A 21562-nucleotide genomic window follows, 5' to 3' on the forward strand; every position below is an offset into this window, starting at 1 on the left:
TACAGAAATAATAATAAAATCAATTGAGCCATATTCTCAAATGAGCAAAAAAGTGTTCCAAATTCTAACAAAACATATCCTTTACAGTATTAACAAAACCATCAGGTACTACAGAATACAGACAGATAGTTGGATTCTACAGTATTAGCACCAGTGGTCACATACACAGCCAGAAACTCATCTTCTATCTTTTTATTCCATTTTTTTTTTTTTTGTACATAGAACGTGAAAAACAGTGAATGCTATTAAGGCTAGGTTTTGGTTTGCCCCCATCAACACTTAAATCCTCCACAGGCAATAAACCAAAGTATGAGGATTAGGATAAGAATTCCGCCTCCTATCATCAGTTTCATTTGGAGATTCTGCAGCCACATTTTTCGCCGGAGTTGCCTGCCTTGTCTCTGGAAGCTGTCCGCCTAAAAATCAAGATAAAATGCGATTTCAGTCATAAACTTCCTCCAAATCCCTTTCATGTATGTAAGACCAAAGAGATCAAAATAGGTACCTGGAACTGTAGGTTTTCAGTTTTGTCCACAAGTAGCTCAATCCTCTCCCCACGATCCAAAACCTGCTCAAAAGGGAAAATGAAATTTTTTATTGGTTTAAGATCAACAATGGAAAGCTCATGGATTGGCCTACTTTATGATAGATAAAATGATGTCTTATTTATAGTACAAAATCTTCACAAAGACCAAGCTCCCCAAGAGAGAGAGAGAGATCCTCAGCCTTTGAATTTCTTTCTCCATGATGACAAATTTCCTTTGCATTCTACCAATCTAGATAATGCAAAGATGTTTTCGAACACCTAGTATATCATACATGGATTGTCTACACTTTTCAATACATTAGATTTGATAAGAAAACACGAGGATGGTGCCATTTTCACAATGGTATGGGTGTGGATGAGACCATTGAATTCAGGAGGTGTGTCTGGCATATGTTTGATGAAGAAGAAGATGAACAAGAACTAAACTAGGTTAGTGGTTGATACATGAAACAAGGAAGTGGTTTGGACCTATGGCTTTGGAAGGAACTACTTTTGGCTGTTGAGTCACAGTTTCCTTAAGAGAAGAAAAATTTGCGTCATAATTGAAATTTTGTCCTATCTTTTGAAGATCAGGTGATTGAATCATCATGATGGATTGAACATGAGAAGTATGAACAAGGGTGAGTTTTGCTATTTTTACCATTATCAGAATATTACTACGTACTCGTTACAAACTTATCAGATGATTAAATATCTCTTACAGTCGCAGATGATTAAAGATCTCTTACAGTCGGATTTGTCACGTTTATCTAAAATACTACGGGTCTTAAAATAAATGTTTATGTCCTTTATGTTTATCTGTAAAATATATGTGGACCATATTGATAAAGTGGGCTTCGGTAGAATTCACTCCCAAAAGTTAGCTCAAGGGAGGAGGGAGCTCAACTATTTATATTCACCATAACAACCCATTATTAGGGCGATGTATGACAAATTCAACTTTTAATACCCTCCCTCACGCTCGGCGTGCAAAGATGGGGTCTAAACCTATTATCACTCCAACCAACGAGGAGAGAGAAACAAACGTGGCTCTAATACCATGATAAAATGAGCTTGGGTAGAACTCACTCTCAAAAGCTAGCTCAAGGGAGGAGAGAGCTCAACCACTTATATACATCATAATAGCCTACTATTGGGGCGATGTGGGACAAATTCAACTTCTAACACATATGACAGTTTGCTATATCAAGTATAATAACTCTTGTGTGAAATAAAAAAGTCAACAATTGTAGGCATAGTGTAATAAATGTAAAAACAAAAAAAAAAAAAAAAAAAAAGTAAAAAATATCAACCCATGTATTAAATGTATTTTAATTCTCTTTCTCTCACATGATGGTAGTATTCCACGTGGATGTAAGCTCTTTGTATTTGCCTATAAATAAGAGGTTTTCTTCTTGTTTTGAGGGAGGAGAACAAGTTGTGTACAAATTTCTCTTCCATATTTTCTTTCCATGTTTCTCTTATACTCTTAAACTCTCTTTCAACCTCAAGGATGTAGTAATATTCTGATAATGGTAAGAATAGCAAAAAAATCTCCCATATCATTTTCATTTTTGCTTCTAATGCGCTTTTATTTCCACTAGTAATTTTAGATGATGTTAAAAGGTGTGTGGGTGTAAGTGTGTGTGGAATAAGAGGAGAGCCTTGACCATAGATTCGACCGATCGCTATGTTGATCGGCTATCTCCATGTAAGTCGACTATCATAGTTTCCCACATGCATAAACTCTAAAACCTTTTGGCACCATCTTATCTGGGAAAGTGAAGAGGTAAGTTGAGAAATGTTGGGAATGAAATTGCGCATGTAATTGCCAATTCCCAAGATGAATAAAGAAATCAGAATTCTTCCAGAGTGAATGGGAACATTTGGTGAGAAAATCTACATGAGAATCTGCACAAGATTGGGAGATAGGCTGGAGTTTGATTTGCTCACAAAGTTCTTGGTTTCGATTTTAGATAAACATGACAAATCCGACTGTAAGAGATCTTTAATCACCTGACAAGTTACAACAACAAGAGACCTTTCAGGAAAAGTGATGTTACAAGGCTTTCTATTAAATAGAAACCTAAGACACAACTAGATCTATGTTTGTTCAACATCGATTCTATAAATGTTCCTAGACTTTTAACACCCAAGTCTGCCATAATCCAGTTCAGTTTCAAACAAAATCCACCATGCGGTTATAATAGAATTCTCCTTCCTATCTCAAAGTGTTCATACTTTATATTCTTATGGGTAAACTTCATGCGCCTTCCTTCAGATTTGCCTTAATTATAAGTAGATAAGCCTGGTTTGAAATATAGGAAACGAATTTGTAAAAACTAGATCACTCTAGAAGAACTAATTCAAGAAAATTACTGTGGTTGATAAGATGACTCATACTTCATACAAGAAAATTAAACACAAACACAATAGAATTTGAAAAATCAATCTTCTTCAACAATGATCTTAACTCATGTATTTCATTCATTTATCAACTCCATCTCATGTGTACTTCGCATTACATGTTGGTAAAACCTCCTTTTATTAGACTAATAATGATAACAAGGCATATGATGGGAAATACGTAAGAGATACAAGGGATATGAAAAGTGTAAAATTAGTAGATGTAGTAGAGTAGTGAAAGAAGGATAACGTCATTATATGAATTTATCAAATTCATACACACACACACACACACACGATGATAGATGTCCACAAGATTCATGTAAATCATTACATTTCATCTCTTCATTACTTCTATACAAGTTACACCCTTTCATTAATCCACTACCTTCCCTTTCTTTTTATAGTGACCCACTTTATACATGCTTATAAATTTAAGCTTTAATAAGACTATAAAAGGAGGCGTTATCACCATCATTTTTATTCACAAGAATGAATCATGAGCTGTGATCACATATAACTTCTCATGTGTATATTTCATTTTGTGTTTAGAATGATGATGGTAAGACTTCTTTTTGTACTAAATCTACAACTTTCATGTACCCACTATTTCTCACATAATGTCCATTAGATACTTTCATTATGGTTTTAAACCTATAAAAAGATGTGTCACGAACATGATTAGTACACATAGATGAGTAAAAGTTGATATATACTTAGAAACATGAGTTGAGATCTAGATTGAAGAACACTCAATTCTAATTCCAATAATGTATATGATTATCTATTACTGGCTTCATATATAACATTTGCAACACCTAATGTGAGCATATCTCTCCTCTAACCATTAACATATTAATCACGCTTCACAAAAGCAAATATATAGGCACAATTTTAAAGTAACAAATGAATAAATATTTGAAACTTCATGTAGGATACATCTCTTATAAGTCTCATGACTAGACCTCAAAAAGTGAATACTATAGACAATAGTGTATTACTAATGTAGAGTGTAGGAGCATAGAATAAAATAAATAAATGCCACACCAACATGTCACACAATAAGTGTGATGTACTAAGAAAGGAGGGAAACAATTTTCTGGCTTAAGAGAGCCAACTATAAAAACACGTTTAAGATAGATAAAAAGGGGCAAGGGGGAATCATCAAGAAAGGAGAGAGATCTTCTTAAAAAGCTCACTAGAACTTTCCCCTAATTTCTGACCCTTTCCCAGATTTTTTCTAACTTTCTTGGCAACCAAACACCCTGCAAATTACTTTAAAGCTATAGAAATCAAATGTATAGATATTCCATTTTATGAGGAACTTTGTAACGAGAAAGGTTCATAGAACTTGTTTCCAAATGGCTTTGTGAGGTACCATATCCAGAACAAGAAGATTTTCATTTGATTTCCTTAGTTTTGAAGTAATTTGGAGGTGTTTTAGTTGACAAGAAAGTTAAGAGAAAAATTGGGAAACGATTAGAAAATAGGAGACTGTTGTAGAGAGCTAAGAGAACCTTTTAAGAAATATCTCTATTTAATGCTCCTCCCCCCTTTCTCTATCCTAATTGCGTTTTTATAGTTGAGCCCTTAAAGGGAAAAAAGTGTTTTCCTTCCTTTCATTAGTATGTCACACTTTTTGCTTGACTTGCTAACGTGTCATTTTTAATTTTATTTTATGCTCCTACAACTAGGCTTTGGGCACTATCTTCCACTTCACTTTTCTTTTTTTTTTTTTCATTTGCTCTTCAATCTTTAAGAGTTCTTATTTCTAGAAATCATTGTTCTCTCTGTTTCCAAGGGTTTTAAATGTAAACTCCAAGAGTCAAAGCCTCAAAACATCATTATTTTTCAAAAGTCATTGTCATCTCTATTCCTTAAGTTTCATAAATAACTTCTCTAAGTTAGTTTAAAATATATAACAAACCTTTTATATAAGTTGTTTCTATGCTGTTCCTTTTTTTGATAGGAAACACTAGTATACTGATGTATAAAAAAGGGATACAAAGGTGGACCAGTTGTCCACTGAATGCAACTTAAGAGCTTTACAAAAAACTCAAAAATCTTGTGTATATGAACACAAAAAGGGAGAGAAACTACAGTATCCCAAAAACCACAAAAACAAAACACATCAACTCAAAACCCCTATCCGGTTATGAAAAATTAAGAAAAAATAGGTATCTTGGAAATCTCTTGTAATAGACACCCACAGATGGAATATGAATGAAATTCAAGGAAACTTTGTTACCTTTTGGAGTTCGTTCTATAACCTGTTTCTATGTTGTTCTCATGGAATATGAGTTTTGTTACCTTTTGGCATTTGTTGTGTAAGTTGATTCTATGCCGTTCTTATGGAATATGAATGACATTTTTTTACCTTTTGGATTTTGTTATGCAAATTTTACCTAGGTGTAATGCCTTGGGTTTTGAAGAGTGACCGTGTGTCACCCAAGCTGTGAATCTATGCAATTCAAAACTAAAAACAGCAATAAACAAAAGAGCAAACACCTAGACTGTGCCTTAAATTGATCCATCAACTTCCCATATGAAATAATATTGTAATTTTTTTTTTAAAAAGACCACTGATCATGGGAGCAAAACCAAATCCATCTCAGAATATGTTTTGAAAAATGCAATTTTCATCTTGTTTCTACCACCTTCAAATAATTGATGCCCATTATCAGCCCTTTCTAATACCATAAAATGCCCAAGTGAAGCCTAGAACAAGCTAGTGTGTTAACAACTCAAATATTACTATTAACAACTAAAAAACTAAGATTTTAAACCAAATTCAACCATCAACATTAGGTTACTGAAACATGGGAATTTCCCTTCTTATGAGAAGATAAATCTCAGGTAACTTTGAGAAAGTATTGTGTCCAAAAACATGCACAATGGCAACATAGTCAAACTATCCCTTGCCAAAAATTTCAATATATCATTTGGTTAAATTAGTTAAATAGTACCCATCTCCATTGCAGTTTGACATCTCTATTTCTAACAATATAAATATATCCACACAAGTATTGCAACACTTCACCAAAATAAGTCATATCTCAACTCAAGCTTCTAAAATAAAAAGCAAATAGCATGATCGAAATCTATATGATACCCAAAATGATAAAGGTATGATTCCATTTATTTCATTACATGTAAATATCCCCATTTCCTAAACTAATTTTCAAGAAAGAAAAAAAATTACCTTCTCAATATTGTCCATCATAATCCCCTTGACCTCAGTTATTTGCGCCTTTAATTTCGCGAGCTTGCTTATCTCTTCTGGGTGGTCCATACAATATTGCATGTGCTCTTTAAGCCTTGGCCTACAAGTTATGGCAGAACATTAGAAGCTAATATAATACTGTAATGGAACACACAAACACTTCGACATAATCAAGCACAAACGAACCCAAATTCTCTGTCAAGATTGTACGCAATGCTAAATCGATCTTCAAACAAATCATCATCCTCATCATCATCAGCAAGAGGATGTGAACCCTCATTCTGAATATTAGCACTATAACGCTGTTTAAAATCATCCTTCACTCGCTCAAGAAATACAAAGGGCACATTCCTCCCAACCGATTCATCTGCAACGACAAGAAATACTGCACCAAATACCAAAAAAACAAAGCATTTTCAACAACACAATTTCCTACATCAAAAGTAAAAAATCCAAAACAAATCCAGAAAAAATTACATCAACCTTCTCTAATGTTGCGCCTAATTACAGGCAAACCCTCTAGTAATCCTCCAAAGTTTTGAAAATTTTCATAAACCTTCCCTAAACTTTTACCACAAATTTTCTTTCACGTTTCATAAAATTTATCAAAACTCTAAAACTTATAAGAGACATTCCAGCCTCTTCTCTGCCTGTAATTAGACCAAACCTCAGATTCCAATGCAATCACCATTAAAAATCTACATTAATAAACAGAAAAAGAAAAAGAAAATACCGAATCCAGAGTCAAGGAGGAAGTTAAAAGTGTGGCCATCGCACGAATATGTATACTTGCTGCTATTAGAAGGCAATTTCTGCAAACATTGAACGGCTATGGTACTGAAATTTCCAGAGTACGATGTGTGTTCCGCTAAAACCACAGTCCCTTTTGCAACAAAGCTGTATATCAAACCGTTCTGATTCATCTCTCAGTTAAATCTACAAACACAGCAAAAATTAAAAACCCACATAAGAAATGCAACAAAATCTGAAAAAACAACAACAAATAAAAGAAAGAATCACAAAAGCAGTAGATGATCTAACCGGAGGGTTTGCGAATCTGAAGTGGAGTGAAGTGAATTGAACCCAGAAACGGAAAGGATTTGAAAGAGTTTGGAATCTTAAGTATGCTGTGTTATTGCTTCGTGTTTAAGGGTTCGATGAAGGTATTGAATTAGAGACGTGGCCCAACTGAGTTTAAGACCGTGGAATGAATCGTTAACGTCTTGTTTTGTTTGTTAAGAGAAGAGAGAAATGGGTTTACAGTAAGAATATAAAAGATTTGGACTTTATTGTCATTTGTGTAGTCGCCTCTCTTTGAAGGAACCAAAGAGTGAAAATGTGAAATTGTGGAAGTGAAATTCCTTAGAATCACGTTTGGCTTTTGCTAATCAACAATTCAAAAAAAAAAAAAAAAAAAAAAGGCAGTTAGATCGGAAAAACTTTAGTAATAATTTGTAGCATACCCATCTAATGTGACTAAATTACACTTATATGTTCAATTTGCACGTAAAATAAATATGTATATCCGTTCAGTAAGTACTTTTAGTGGGTGGGTTCAAAATCTAGAAATTTAATTTTCTAATTTCAAATTATTTATTAAACTCAACAAAAATCTATAACTTATTATCTTTATCATTAAAAAAGACTAAAAAGAAGCCTCAAATCTTATAACTTAAGGTTTTTCAAAATTTTTACTAATCTAATAAAATTAGACTCATAAATCCATGAAAACATTAAATTTAACTCTAAATATTAAGTAATTAACTAATATATCAAAATTAAACCAAATCTCCAAATCTCTATAACTTAGGGTTTCATCAATTCTTTAAATCTATTAAATATTAACTAATAATTAATCAAATTTTATCGAACTTAACTTAAAATAATAATTATTAATCCCTCCTTAACAAAAACAAGATTAAATCAAAACCACATCAAAATTAGGAATTTAATCTTTAATTTCAAACCCATTATTAAACTCAACAAAACTCATAACTTATGATTTTCATCAATTAAGAAAACTAAAATAAAATATTTTTAAGCACATAAAAATGACCATCATCTTACATTGTCACCTTCGAAGGAATAGCATTTCGAGTAATCTAATTAAAGGAAGAAAAAATATGAGAGAGGGAGGAAATGAATTTAAGTGTTAATTAATACAATTTTTTATGGGGTCAATAGGAATTTAAGTAGGGTTAAAGTTGTAAATTCCACAATATACAAGGTCGTTCAATTGAACCCACAAGCTTTGTTTTAAAAATCGGACTGGTGGACCAGGACCCGTAGTTTGGGTCCAGTTCAGGTATTAGGGGGGTTTTGTAATATTTCAAAATATAAGGGCTATTTGGTGATTTATAGCGGTATTTGGAGGATATGTCAAAGTTAGGGATAGTTGGTAATTTGGGGGTATTTTTGAAATAAATACAGATTTTAGGGACTGACAAACTTTTTAGGGAAATTTTGTAATATATTAAAATCTAAAGGATTAATATGTAATTTTTAAAAATAAAATATCGCTGACGTCATCAGTCCAACCAATTGACCTGGGCAGCAAAACGGTTACGCTAAAGTGTGGTGTGGCTGCTGATGTCATCAATCCAACCAATTGACCTGGGCAGCAAAACGGTTACGTCACAAGTGTGAGTGTGGCTACATGCCTGCATCCATTCAATGCGTGCAAATCAATTAAATGTCTAACTATGTTTAAGATGATACAAACACTTTCGACAATTCCAGATAATATAAACTATAGGATTTGAATCAACTTTTAACATGCATAAGATGGAAAGATCCAATATTAATTGGAGCGGTAAGATGATTATTCTGTTTTGTAAAAGTAAAATTCACCTTTATAGATTGTGGTTTCATATTTATACATTATCTGAAATTATATTTTATTATGAAATAAGGTTGAGTTCAATCTAAATACTTCACAATGCATCTAGTATACATTTCACTTTCATAAAAATATAAATATATTGCTCCTGTTATATTGTAGCTATAAGTTAAAACATGATAATATAGTAATCTGATATCAATAATTTCATCCGGTTTTTAATGAAGAATTTGATACTTTATGTCTGTATGGTAAAACCATCAGTTGAACCGGTTCAACCGGGACCTGGGTTTTCTTTGGGTGGGTTACCAATTTCAATCGTTCATGGCAAACCCCAAAGAGAAGCATGAAGATAGGCGAGCAATTGGTGGTTGGGTGTTAGGGTTTTGAAGAGGAAGGGCCGATGAGTTAAAAGGTGGCAACGGAGGTGATTTTCAGTGAATGAAACGACAAGAATCGCAAAAATCGCATAACGACAATAGTTGGTTGTTGTCAACGATTGGTAAGCAAACAAGGGTGAGGTGAGATGGATTATGGTCAAGAGGCGAGGGGAGAGTTTTTGTGTTGATGGGGTGTGTTGTCGACACCAGAAATAAGCCCTATTTGGCATGGGTAGTCAATGCGACAGGTAATTTGGGGTGTTTTTAGGGATTTCAAACCTATACGGACTTATGGAAACTTGTCAAGGGTGTTTTGCAGGATTTCAAATCTGTAAGAACTTATATGATTTGCCAAGAGTAATTTTGTGGCTTTCAAACCTTTGAACATGTTGACGTCACCGGGTCAAACTGGTTCAATCAATCAACCAAAGACTCGGCCATTGTGCTGAGTTTCACCTTGCCGGGTTTTAAAACTTTGGTGGCCAATTCGAAGGCTTACCAATCTGTAAGGTTTGTTTAAAATCAAATTAACAGTAAAAACAAGCAGTCATAATGTAATAAGTACATAGAAAGATAGAAATCATCACTGATGAAAATTATTTTCACAACTACAACTAAGGAAAATTCATTGATCTTCCTGAGATCTGCAGATTAACTCCCTGATTTAAAATGTAGGCAAATTTCTTCTCTAAAGTTTTGAAAATCATCATAAACTTCCTTCAGTATTCGCTATAAATCTCTCTGAAATTTCAATTTTACCAGGAAAACTATTTATATATTTTCGAAACAAAGGAAACTCATTAGATTAGTTTACTTAGACCAAAAGCAGGAGAAATCAATGAAATCTACCATACACGAAGAATAAGAGAAACAGAAAAAATACGAGGTAAATAAAAAACACATTTGGAATATCAAACTTAGACTAAATAGTTAAACTTGTACAGCATTACCAGAGAAGCTGACAAATGAGAGAATGTCATGAACAACAGCAATGAATTTGTGTTCTTTCTTCAAAATTAAATGAAGTTGAAGAATGTGTATGAAAAGTTCATCACAATAATTAAAGCAACATGGGCAGAACACAAACAAAGCCATTCCAACCCACCTTTTTTGTTTTTCAAATTATTTTGGAGTAAGTATTTTGATTTGGCAAACCAGCTTTGCAGCTTCAGCAAAAGCATCTGGAAGAATCAACTGTGCCCGGCTTAGACAGCTGGAGTGAGCCCTAGTTTCCTTGAATATGAGACAATATCGCTGTATTGCAAAGTAAATAGTGTGCTCTGATAACGGGTTAGTCGTATACGCTTTCGGAGTGATTCAGTGATGGTGCCATTATAGCCAGCTTTACGAATAAGTGAGTTAATTGCTTCCATCTTGGTCCAACGAAACCAAAATACAGTCACAAAAGGTGTACCCAAGTTACCTACAGTCATCAGGTACAAATTTAGTCCATGGATTATGAATTGCTGTGTGCACTGGAATGCAAAACTTGGAAAAAAAGAATAACATGTTTTTCCGAATATCATTCACTTCAGAGACAATGTTATTTGTCATCACACAGTGATGATTGAACCGCTCAAAGAGGTAATGACAAACATTGGGAAGGGAAAGGGCTTTTGATTTTCATACAGGCATGAAAAGGTGTTTGAAAGGGAAAATCACAGTGTGCTCAATTCCTGTTGTAACAAATAAGAATTTCGTATCTGTTAATAATGAATGAATGAAAACACAATGAGTACCATAAAAGCAGTTTGTTCCTGCAGTCAAATAGGGAATTAGTGGCATAGTAGCTACAAATATTTGCAGAGGAATAACTTGGTCTTTGAAATGGAAAAAGAAAACTTTAGTGAAAATATGACTCAGCTTCAAGTGAAAAGTAGCAGTAACGCTACCTTCCGAACAACTGCAATAATTAAATAAATAGAAGGAAAAGAGAAGTATGGCTTATCCACTCAAAAAATAATATCTCATCATCGCCTTCAAATGAATGAAAACAATTTTTTGCATCAATTAATTCTCAACCTAATGATAAACTACGTTAGGTCAAAGAATTGCTTCCGTTTTCCACACTCCCTCCCTTACTTCTGAAAAACAATTCCAATTTAGTGGCTTCTCTTAACCGAGCATGCAAGATTTTACTGTGGGCAGGCACCTCAGGAGGTATGTGGCACTTTCCTTGCATTATAGTCAGGGTCGGTAAACTCAATAATTATACCATGCTTTCCAACCTGAAATTGGAGTAACCAAAATTAGAAAGGTCAACAGATCAAAAGGAGAGAAAATGAAACAACATTTACGGTGGATCCTGTTTATAATTTATGAAGTATCATCAATCTATTCAGCATCTGAACAATGACTAGCAGAATTGCAGTAGGAACACCAAGCAAAAGCTTACATGATTTATCCGTACACAATGCAAAAGAGAAGATATCCAATCAAAACCGATTGGATGTCATCAACGAATTTCAATACTCTATCCACTCAAGCATAAATCAAGTAACTAGAGGGGAAAGCTGCTGTTCCAGAGCTGTGCACCCATATCCTAGTCCCTAGAGTTCCAAGAAACTAAAACAAGTTAAAAAAAAGGACATACCTCCCAGTCAAGATAGTGTTAGCAGTTTCATAATCAGTCAGAATGGATATGTACATCCAAATATGGCAATTCTTAGCTTGTATAGGAGGAAACCTGCGGTCCTTCAAGCACTGCAAAATATCACAAATAACAATAAATAAAAAGATTCTTTTTTACAAGCATTTCATAAATACAAAAAAAAAAAAAAAAAAAAAAAGGGAATTAAGGACTTGAAAGAAGTGAAAATTAATTAAAGCAAGTAGAACTGTTGAACGACATAATTCCCTAACCATCCCATCATCTTATTAACCAGCCAACTACAAAAAAAGATATTGAGAGAGAGAAATGCTTAACAACTATTTCATATTTACCATTAAACTACAGCATAGGGCCAGAGTTCTAAGGCTGACTCAGCTCAAATTTAAAATTCTTGAGGCCTTTGAGCTGAGCAGGACTTACTTTAAATATTATACACAAACATCGCAAGTCCATGGGCAAGAAACTTCATACTCTAGGCACAATGACATAAATATCAGAGGTGAACTCTACCATTGAACTAATACACACAAAAGCATAGACAAATTGAATAAAGATAGGATCCATTATCTTGCTTTATCAATTATACCACAAAATACTTCTCAATATTTTCTTCTTTCTTGTCAAAAAGAAAACATTGCAAAAGATTAGCCAAAACAAAAGGGAAAATATGACACAGAAAATCATTGTACTGACACCAGTGTACAAATTGCAAGTGGCTCTAAAATCAAGAGTTCACCAGCAAAAGTGTCACACATGTCAAGGAGAGAAAGAATCCTTGCAACAACACCATGATTAACACATATATAACTCAGATCTAAAGCATGTGTTTTCAAATTACCTGGTCAAAGCATAGTCCTAAAGCCATTAATCAAGGCACGAGCTTCTAGGGTTCCAATGCTCCACGCAAACGAGGCTCCCACCATTCACCATTTTTTCCAAGTCACAAACAATGGGCTGAAACCAGATAAGATGAGTATTAAATGTTGACATCATTTCTAACACAGTCTTCATACAAAGCACCAGGGGCCAATATTTCTTTCTGCTATTAACTTTGAGCAGAAGGACTGAATGACTTGTACACTATAACCGAACACCAAAGAAGCACCTATTAAAGTATAACCTACTGTAGAATTATTGGATGATTAAAATCAATACAACGAAAGTATTAACAGAAATCAAGACCACTAAGGCATATAAAATGGTATGATATCTTACTTCACTAGAAGCAAATCCAAACCCCCATAAAAGAAGAAATGAAGCACCACCAATTAACGCAAAGAAAAAAGAAGTAAACGCATAAGCAACTCTAAATCAAAATTGTTTCATGAACCCCCAAATTCACTGCAGCAGCAAAATCTCCATCGATTAAAAGACAGAAAAGTGAAACGAAAACAGTTCTAGAGGGCAAGAAAGTAAAATGAAAAGTTATGCTCAATAATCTTACAACACCCAGGCAATCAGAAGAAAAATACAAAGAAATTAGCTCAAGGGCCTTCTGAACTTGGCATTGCATTACAACTACGCGAGAACACAAATATGACAACAATCAGGTGTTTTAAACCGAATCGACAATATTGCATTACAAAAGTAACAAAGTGGTCATAAGTTCTAAAGCAGTCAGCAGACTTTGTTTGGTATGCTTATTCAAATAAAAAAAATCTTTTAACAAAAATATCCATTTGTTTGGCTGTTAATCACAGCTTTCAGTAAAATAAAATACAATTACATTAAACATAGTCCTTTTAAGCAAAATGGAGCTCTGTTATGAGTGTCTGGTGAGATTTTTGAAATAACATCTGTATTTGGAGAATTCAGTAGTCAAAAAGAATTTATCACTGAAGACTAATTTTTTAGTTTTGAGAATCTCCTCTCAAAGTTTAACCAAAGGACGATAAATTAGTGGAAAAAAATGCTTTCACATTGAAAAAGCTCTTTTGGTCATTCCAAAAGCAGAACCAAAGGAGTAACAAAACCCTACCATCAAAATTTATACCATACACACAAAAAAAAAAAGCATACCGTGCATTGTCAATAGCAAAATTTAGAGAGCAGCCCCATTTATTCATGTAGAGCCAACTAAACACACATTAAAATTTAAATCCATCCGCAAATTAATACAGAGCCACAAGAATCAGCAAAAACATACTACATAGAAATAATTTTATACGTTTAGTAATCTCTCCATTAAATTCCCAAAAACTAAAACTTTAATAAAATATATATGAAACCTAAAGAAATCATAGTTATTTCGGAATAATTGAAAAAAAAAGATTGCAGTAAGTTGAGTAAAATTAGATAGAAGAACATGCAGATCATCATAATTGAAGCAAAACACTAAACCCAACTAGTAAAATTAAAATATTAAATTGGAGCAAAAATAGAACGCAAAAAGAGGCGATGATCACAAAAAAAAAAAAAAAACGCAGCGTATTGAACGAAATATATATGAAAAGATATATATATAAGCAAAAAAAATAATAAATAAAAGAAATTACTGCTGCCTCATCAAAGGCAGGAGGCGGAGCATCTTGGCTGCTGTAGTGAGCCACGAGAGTGTCGAAACAGTACACCGCCATTTCTCGGTTAGCCGACACCATTTTTGTTTCAATTGCGAAGCTTTGAGAATGGTGGTGGTCTCCGTTGAAGATGAATGGAATTCTTCTTTCTTCTCTTGTGTGTTGAGCTAAGAATGTATAAAAATAATTGAAGAAGAAAGCTTTGCTTTTCGCTTACTTGTTTAAAGAGGAGAGAGATAGAGGAGTTTTTTTTTTTTTTTTTTAAATTTATGTTTACGAAATTGAAAAAGAAATTTCATTTGATTTTATAAAAAAAGCTTAAGGCTTATTATTCTTACCTCCCTGAGGTTTAAGAAATTAACAATAACCTATAAGTATAAAAATCATCACCTATCTCCTCTTTGGGTTCGACTTGATTTCATGGTTAAAGGTAGGTAGGTGATAATTTAATTGACATACTTTAAGGGTCGCTTTATATTTTCTTGAACTTCAGGGATTGAGAGTGTAGAAATGTAGGAGTCGCATATTATAAAATAATATCATATAGTGTATTAAAAAAAAAAAAAAAAAGGGGTGAAAAGTGCCTATATTACCCTTGGTTTTTTCTCAAAAGTACTAGGATAACCTCAACTTGCCATTTTATAGGGGCTTTTTGCTTTCAATAACATTGCACACACAACACTCATAACATTCTTTTACAACATGACATCTGACGTAATAGTGCCACCTCATATATACCAGCTCACTAAAATGCCACGTCACTTATTCCAAAAAAAAAAAAAAAAAAGTTTTCTAACCCTAAATTTCAAAATTTAGCACAACCCCATGAATCAATTCATTTTCAAAAAATTTGCAAACCCTAAAGTTCAAATCTCCTTTTCTCTCTCTCTCTCTCGGCCTCTCCTGCCACCACTTGACCCTTCTTCTCCTTCCAGCTCGTCCTCTCCCCCTTATCTTCATGGACTCTCGAAATGTTGTTCAGTGTCAAGATAAGATTTCAAAAAAAATCTCCAAATTTACACCCAAAAACCTTAAGATCTCCAAGCTTTACAATGTTGCTTCAATCCAACTAAAACTTCTCGTTTTTCGATTACAAACATGAATTTCACGACAAGTTTTCGCGGGAACTTGAGTTTGCTGCCAGCGTAGTTCTTGCTGCCATGTTCGTTTCCAGCCATTTTTAGCTTGTTTACATGTTCCTCGCCTAGAATGTTGTCGTTTTGCAAGTTTTAGTTCATACCAGGTTTCAAGGTAACATTTTTAGTTTGTTTTGTTCTTAATTTATTTATTTTTTGGTGTCTCAAGTAATGAAGTATTGTGTTTAATGTATATTTTACTGGAAAAAGAGAGAGATTGTTTGTAGAGTAATTGGGACAGATACTGAACCAGATAGCAACAATGATAAGGTGATTTTTTCTTTGAATGTTCAAAAATTTTTGTTCAGATTCGATGCAGATGAAATGCATTTGTATGGTTATTTTTTTAAGCAACTATTTTGCATTTGGTATTGGGGCTTGGTTTTGGCCTACAAAGCATATTTCTTTATCAAATGTTTGTGTTTCATTAATTGATATTGAAGTTTACAGGAATATATACAGGAAAAGCAAATAAATGAAGATGGGGAAAACCCACCTGCCACTGATACCCATCAGAAAAATGATAAACCTGAGCTTGATTCGCAGCTTGATGATATGAAGATGATACAGAAACAAATGGTCTAGGTGGTGGTGTGCAGGTATTTATTTTTGATTTTTTATTGAATTATTGCTAACCTAAATGTTAGTCAATAGATATGTTTTTTGCCGCATGCTGATTGGTTTTTTGTTGAGTAGGACATGGTTTTTAGTTCCTCTAATCTCTATTCTATTATATTTGTTTAATGCACATTTTCTAATTTCTGTTTTCAATAACTTTCATTCACCATTCGTAATTTTTTGGTTTATGTTTTACTCAAAACGACAGGCTAAAGTTGTTTATAACTTCAGGGTAATTGTGGTGTTTAAGGTATATCATGCGTCATCCAAGAATATTAGCTGGAAGAGTGAACATATGGCAGCGATCAAAAATGAGAATTGGTGGGTGCTGGATATCAATCGAATCTAGTCATGGAACTTGTTTTGTAAACGTTGTTGATGAGGTTGGTGACATTATAATTTGTTGCCGGAAGTTTATTACTAAAAATGCCAAATAAAGAGGCATACAGAATGTGTATCAACATTAGTTACTCAGTATCAAATAGATGTTCAATACAGCTGATTGCTAGAACTAAGAGAAACACTTTAGTGAAAATATGACTCAGCTTCAAGTGAAAAGTAGCAGTAACGCTACCTTCGACAACAACGCAATAATAAATAAAAATAGAAGGAAAAGAGAAGTATGGCTTATCCACTCAAAAAATAATATCTCATCATCGCCTTCAAATTGAATGAAAACAATTTTTTTGCATCAATTAATTTCTCAACCTAATGATTGAAACTACGTTAGGTCAAAGAATTGTTCCGTTTTCCAACTCCCTCCCTTACTTCTGCAAAAACAAATTCCAATTTAGTGGCTCAACACGAGCATGCAAGATTTTACCTTCGTGGGCAGGCACTCAGGCAGGATGTGGCACTTCTCCTTGCATTATAGTCAGGGTCGGTAAACTCAATAATTATACCATGCTTTCCAACCTGAAATTGGAGTAACACAATTAGAAAGGTCAACAGATCAAAAGGAGAGAAAATGAAACAACATTTACGGTGGATCCTGTTTATAATTTATGAAGTATCCATCAATCTATAGCATGAACAATGACTAGCAGAATTTGCAGTAGGAACACCAAGCAAAAAGCTTACATGATTTATCCCCGTCAACACATGAAAAGAGAAGATATCCAATCAAAACCAAGATGGTCGATCAACGAATTTCAATACTCTATCCACTCAAGCTAAATCAAGTAACTAGAGGGGAAAGCTGCTGTTCCAGAGCTGATGCACCAATCCTAGTCCTAGAGTTCCAAGAACTAAAACAGTTAAAAAAAAGGACATACCTCCAGTCAAGATAGTTGTTAGCAGTTTCAATCAGTCAGAATGGATACTGTACATTCCAAATAGGCAATTCTTTAGCTTGTATAGGAGGAAACCTGCGGCCTTCAAAGCACTGCAAAATACACAATATAACAAAATAAATAAAGATTCTTTTTTTACAGCATTTCATAAATAAAAAAAAAAAAAAAAAAAAAAAAGGATTAAGGACTTGAAAGAAGTGAAAATTAATTAAAGCAAGTAGAACTGTTGAACGACATAATTCCTAACATCCCATCATCTTATATACCAGCCAACTACAAAAAAAGATATTGAGAGAGGAAAATGCTAACAACTATTTCATATTTACCATAAACTACAGCATAGGGCCAGAGTTCTAAGGCTGACTCAGCCTCAAATTTAACAATTCTTGAGCGCTTGAGCTGAGCAGGACTTACTTTAAATATAACACAAACATCGCGTCCATGTGGCCAAGAAACTTCATACTCTAGGACAATGACATAAATATCAGAGGTGAACTCTACCATTGAACTAATAAACACAAAAGCATAGACAAATTGAATAAAGATAGGACCATTACTCTTGCTTTATCAATTTATACCACAAAAAACTTCTCATATATTTTCTTCTTTCTTGTCAAAAAGAAAACATTGCAAAGATTAGCCAAAACAAAAGGGAAAATATGACACAGAAAATCATTGTACTGACACCAGTGTACAAATTGCAAGTGGCTCTAAAATCAAGAGTTCACACAGCAAAAGTGCACACATGTCAAGGAGAGAAAGAATCATGCAACAACACCATGTTAACACATATATAACTCAGACTAAAGCATGTGTTTTCAAATTACCTGGTCAAAGCATAGTCCTTAAAGCCATTAATCAAGGCACGAGCTTCTAGGGTCCAATGCATCCACGCAAACGAGGCTCCCCACCATTCACCATTTTTTTCCAAGTCACAAACAATGGGCTGAAACCAGAATAGAGAGTATTAAATGTGACATCATTTCTAACACTTCATACAAAGCACAGGGGCCAATATTTTCTTTCTGCATATTAACTTTGAGCAGAAGGACTGAATGACTTGTACACTATAACCGAACACCAAAGAAGCACATATTAAAGTATAACCTACTGTAGAATTATTGGAGATATAAATAAATACAACGAAAGTATTACAGAAAATCAAGAACACATAAGGCATATAAAATGGTATGATATTCTTACTTCACTAGAAGCAAATCCAAACCCCCATAAAAGAAGAAAATGAAGCACCACAATTAACGCAAAGAAAAAAGAAGTAAAGCATAAGCAACTCTAAATCAAAATTGTTTCATGAACCCCCAAATTCACTGCAGCAGCAAAATTCCATCGATTAAAAGACAGAAAAAGTGAACAGAAAAACAGTTCTAGAGGGCAAGAAAGTAAAATGAAAATTATGCTCAATCTTACAACCACCATGGCAACAGAAGAAAAATAACAAGAATTAGCTCAAGGGCTTCTGAACTTGGCATTGCATTACAACACGAGAACACAATATATGACAACAATCAGGTGAATTTTAAACCGAATCGACAATATTGCATTACAAAAGTAACAAAGTGGTATAAGTTCTAAAGCAGTCAGCAGACTTTGTTTGGTATGCTTATTCAAAAAAAAAATCTTTTAACAAAAATATCCATTTGTTTGGCTGTTATACACAGCTTTCAGTAAAAAAATACAATACATTAAACATAAGTCCTTTTAAGCAAAATGGAGCCTGTTATGAGTGTCTGGTGAGATTTTTGAAAACATCTGTATTTGGAGAATTCAGTAGTCAAAAAGAATTTATCACTGAAGCCAATAAATTTTTTTCTAGTTTTGAGAATCTCCTCTCAAAGTTTAACCAAAGGACGTAAATTAGTGAAAAAAATGCTTTCACATTGAAAAAGCTCTTTTGGTCATTCCAAAAGCAGACAACAAAGGAGTACTTAACCAAACCCTTACCATCAAAATTTATACCATACACAACACAAAAAAAAAAAGCATACAGTGCATTGTCAATAGCAAAATTTAGAGAGCCGCCCTCCATTTATTCATGTAGAGCCAACTATAACACACATTAAAACTTATAAATCCACCGCAAATTAATACAGAGCCACAAGAATCAGCAAAAACATATACATAAAGAATAATTTTAATACGTTTAGTAAATCTCTCATTAAATTCCCAAAAACTAAACTTTTAATAAAATATATATGAAACCCTAAAGAAATCATAGTTATTTCGAATAATTGAAAAAAAAAGATGCAGTAAGTTGAGTAAAATTAGATAGAAGAACATGCAGATCATCATAATGAAGCAAAACACTAAACCCAACTAGTAAAATTAAAATATTAAAATTGGAGCAAAAATAGAACGCAAAAAGAGGCGATGATCACAAAAAAAAAAAAAAAAACGCAGCGTATTACGAAATATATATGAAAAGATATTAAATAAAGCAAAAAAATAAATAAATAAAAGAAATTACTGCTGGCCCTCATCAAAGGCAGGAGGCGGAGCATCTTGGCTGCTGTAGGAGCCACGAGAGTGTCGAAACAGTACACCGCCATTTCTCGGTTAGCCGACACCATTTTTGTTTTCAATTGCGAAGCTTTGAGAAATGGTGGTGGTCTCGTTGAAGATGAATGGAATTCTCTTCTTTCTTTGTTGTGTTGAGCTACAGAATGTATAAAAATAATTGAAGAAGAAAGCTTTGCTTTCTGCTTACTTGTTTAAAGAGGAGAGAGATAGAGAGGTTTTTTTTTTTTTCTTTTAATTTATAGTTTACGAAATTGAAAAAGAAAATTTCATTTGATTTTATCAAAAAAGCTTAAGGCTTATTATTCTTACCTCCCTGAGGTTTAAGAAATTATACAATAACCTATAAGTAAAAATCATCACCTATCTCCTCTTTGGTTCGACTTTGATTTCATGGTTAAAGTAGGTAGGTGATAATTAAATTGACATACTTTAGGGCCTTTTAATATTTTCTTGAACTTCAGGGAATTGAGAGTGTAGAAATGTAGGAGTCGCATATTATAAAAAAATATCATATAGTGTATTAAAAAAAAAAAAAAAAAAAAGGGTGAGTGTGGCTACATGCCTGCATCCATTCAATGCGTGCAAATCAATTAAATGTCTTTAACCTTATTTAGTTAAGATGATACAAACACTTTTGTAACAATTCCAGATTAATATAAACTATAGGATTTGAATCAACTTTTAACATGCATAAGATGGAAAGATCCAATATTAATTGGAGCGGTAAGATGATTATTCTGTTTTGTAAAAGTAAAATTCAACTTTATAGATTGTGGTAATATGAAAGTTCATATTTATACGTTATATGAAATTATATTTCATTATATGAAGTAAGGTTGAGTTCAATCTAAATACTTCACAATGCATCTAGTATACATTTCACTTTCATAAAAATATAAATATATTGCTCCTGTTATATTGTAGCTTATAAGTTAAAACATGATAATATAGTAATCTGATATCAAGAATTTCATCCGGTTTTTAATGAAGAATTTGTATACTTTATGTCTATATGGTAAAACCCGATCAGTTGAACCGGTTCAACCAGGACCCAGGGTTTTCTATGGGTTGGGTTACCAATTTCGATTGTTCATGGCAAACCCCAAAGAGGAGCATGAAGATAGGCGAGCAATTGGTGATTGAGATGTTAGGGGTTTTGAAGAGGAAGGGCCGATGAGTTAAAAGGTAGTGACGGAGGTGATTTTCGGTGAATGAAACGACAAGAAATCACAAAAATCGCACGACAACAATAGTTGGCTGTTGTCGACGATTGGTAAGGCAAACAAGGGTGAGGTGGGATGAGTTATGGTCAAGAGGCTGAGGGGAGAGTTTTTGTGTTGATGGGGTGTGTTGTCGACACCGGAAACAAGCCCTATTTGGCATGGGTTGTCAATGCGGACAGTGTAATTTGAGGTGTTTTTATGGGATTTCAAACCTATACGGACTTATGGAAACTTGTCAAGGGTGTTTTGTAGGA

The 21562-nt window shown here is 33.6% G+C and overlaps 1 protein-coding gene, 1 long non-coding RNA gene and 2 pseudogenes across 2 annotated transcripts; 1 reads left to right on the forward strand and 3 right to left on the reverse strand.

Moving 5' to 3' along the window:
- LOC116141373 (vesicle-associated membrane protein 727) lies at window positions 1–7391 on the reverse strand. The gene is made up of 6 exons (XM_031426884.1): window positions 7197–7391; window positions 6889–7091; window positions 6342–6540; window positions 6135–6255; window positions 506–568; window positions 1–416 (listed from the first exon to the last, which is right to left on the reverse strand). Exons 2-6 carry the CDS (start codon window positions 7076–7078, stop codon window positions 273–275), a joined length of 717 nt encoding a protein of 238 aa, XP_031282744.1. The 5' UTR covers window positions 7079–7091; window positions 7197–7391; the 3' UTR covers window positions 1–272.
- A 3188-nt stretch (window positions 7392–10579) lies between these two features.
- On the reverse strand, window positions 10580–14561 carry LOC116141343 (annotated as a pseudogene).
- Window positions 14562–15338: 777 nt separating this feature from the next.
- Window positions 15339–16765, forward strand: LOC116141397. The gene is made up of 4 exons (XR_004129790.1): window positions 15339–15752; window positions 15848–15907; window positions 16088–16236; window positions 16487–16765. It is a non-coding gene; the product is annotated as an uncharacterized LOC116141397 (long non-coding RNA).
- Window positions 16766–17019: 254 nt separating this feature from the next.
- On the reverse strand, window positions 17020–20135 carry LOC116141346 (annotated as a pseudogene).
- Window positions 20136–21562: the final 1427 nt, after the last annotated feature.

Source organism: Pistacia vera, unplaced genomic scaffold (genome assembly GCF_008641045.1).
Source record: "Pistacia vera cultivar Batoury unplaced genomic scaffold, PisVer_v2 Contig398, whole genome shotgun sequence".
In the NCBI taxonomy this organism is placed as follows: Eukaryota; Viridiplantae; Streptophyta; class Magnoliopsida; order Sapindales; family Anacardiaceae; genus Pistacia; species Pistacia vera.

Bases quoted from the DNA above. Each gene is read 5' to 3' on its own strand.
- LOC116141373 (XM_031426884.1), bottom strand. From the start codon at position 7,078: ATGAATCAGAACGGTTTGATATACAGCTTTGTTGCAAAAGGGACTGTG. The intron at 6,541-6,888 runs GTATTTTCTTTT...TATTTGGTGCAG, and splicing joins CCTCCTTGACTCTGGATTCG to TATTTCTTGTCGTTGCAGAT. The intron at 6,256-6,341 runs GTTCGTTTGTGC...CATAACTTGTAG, and splicing joins AATCTTGACAGAGAATTTGG to GCCAAGGCTTAAAGAGCACA.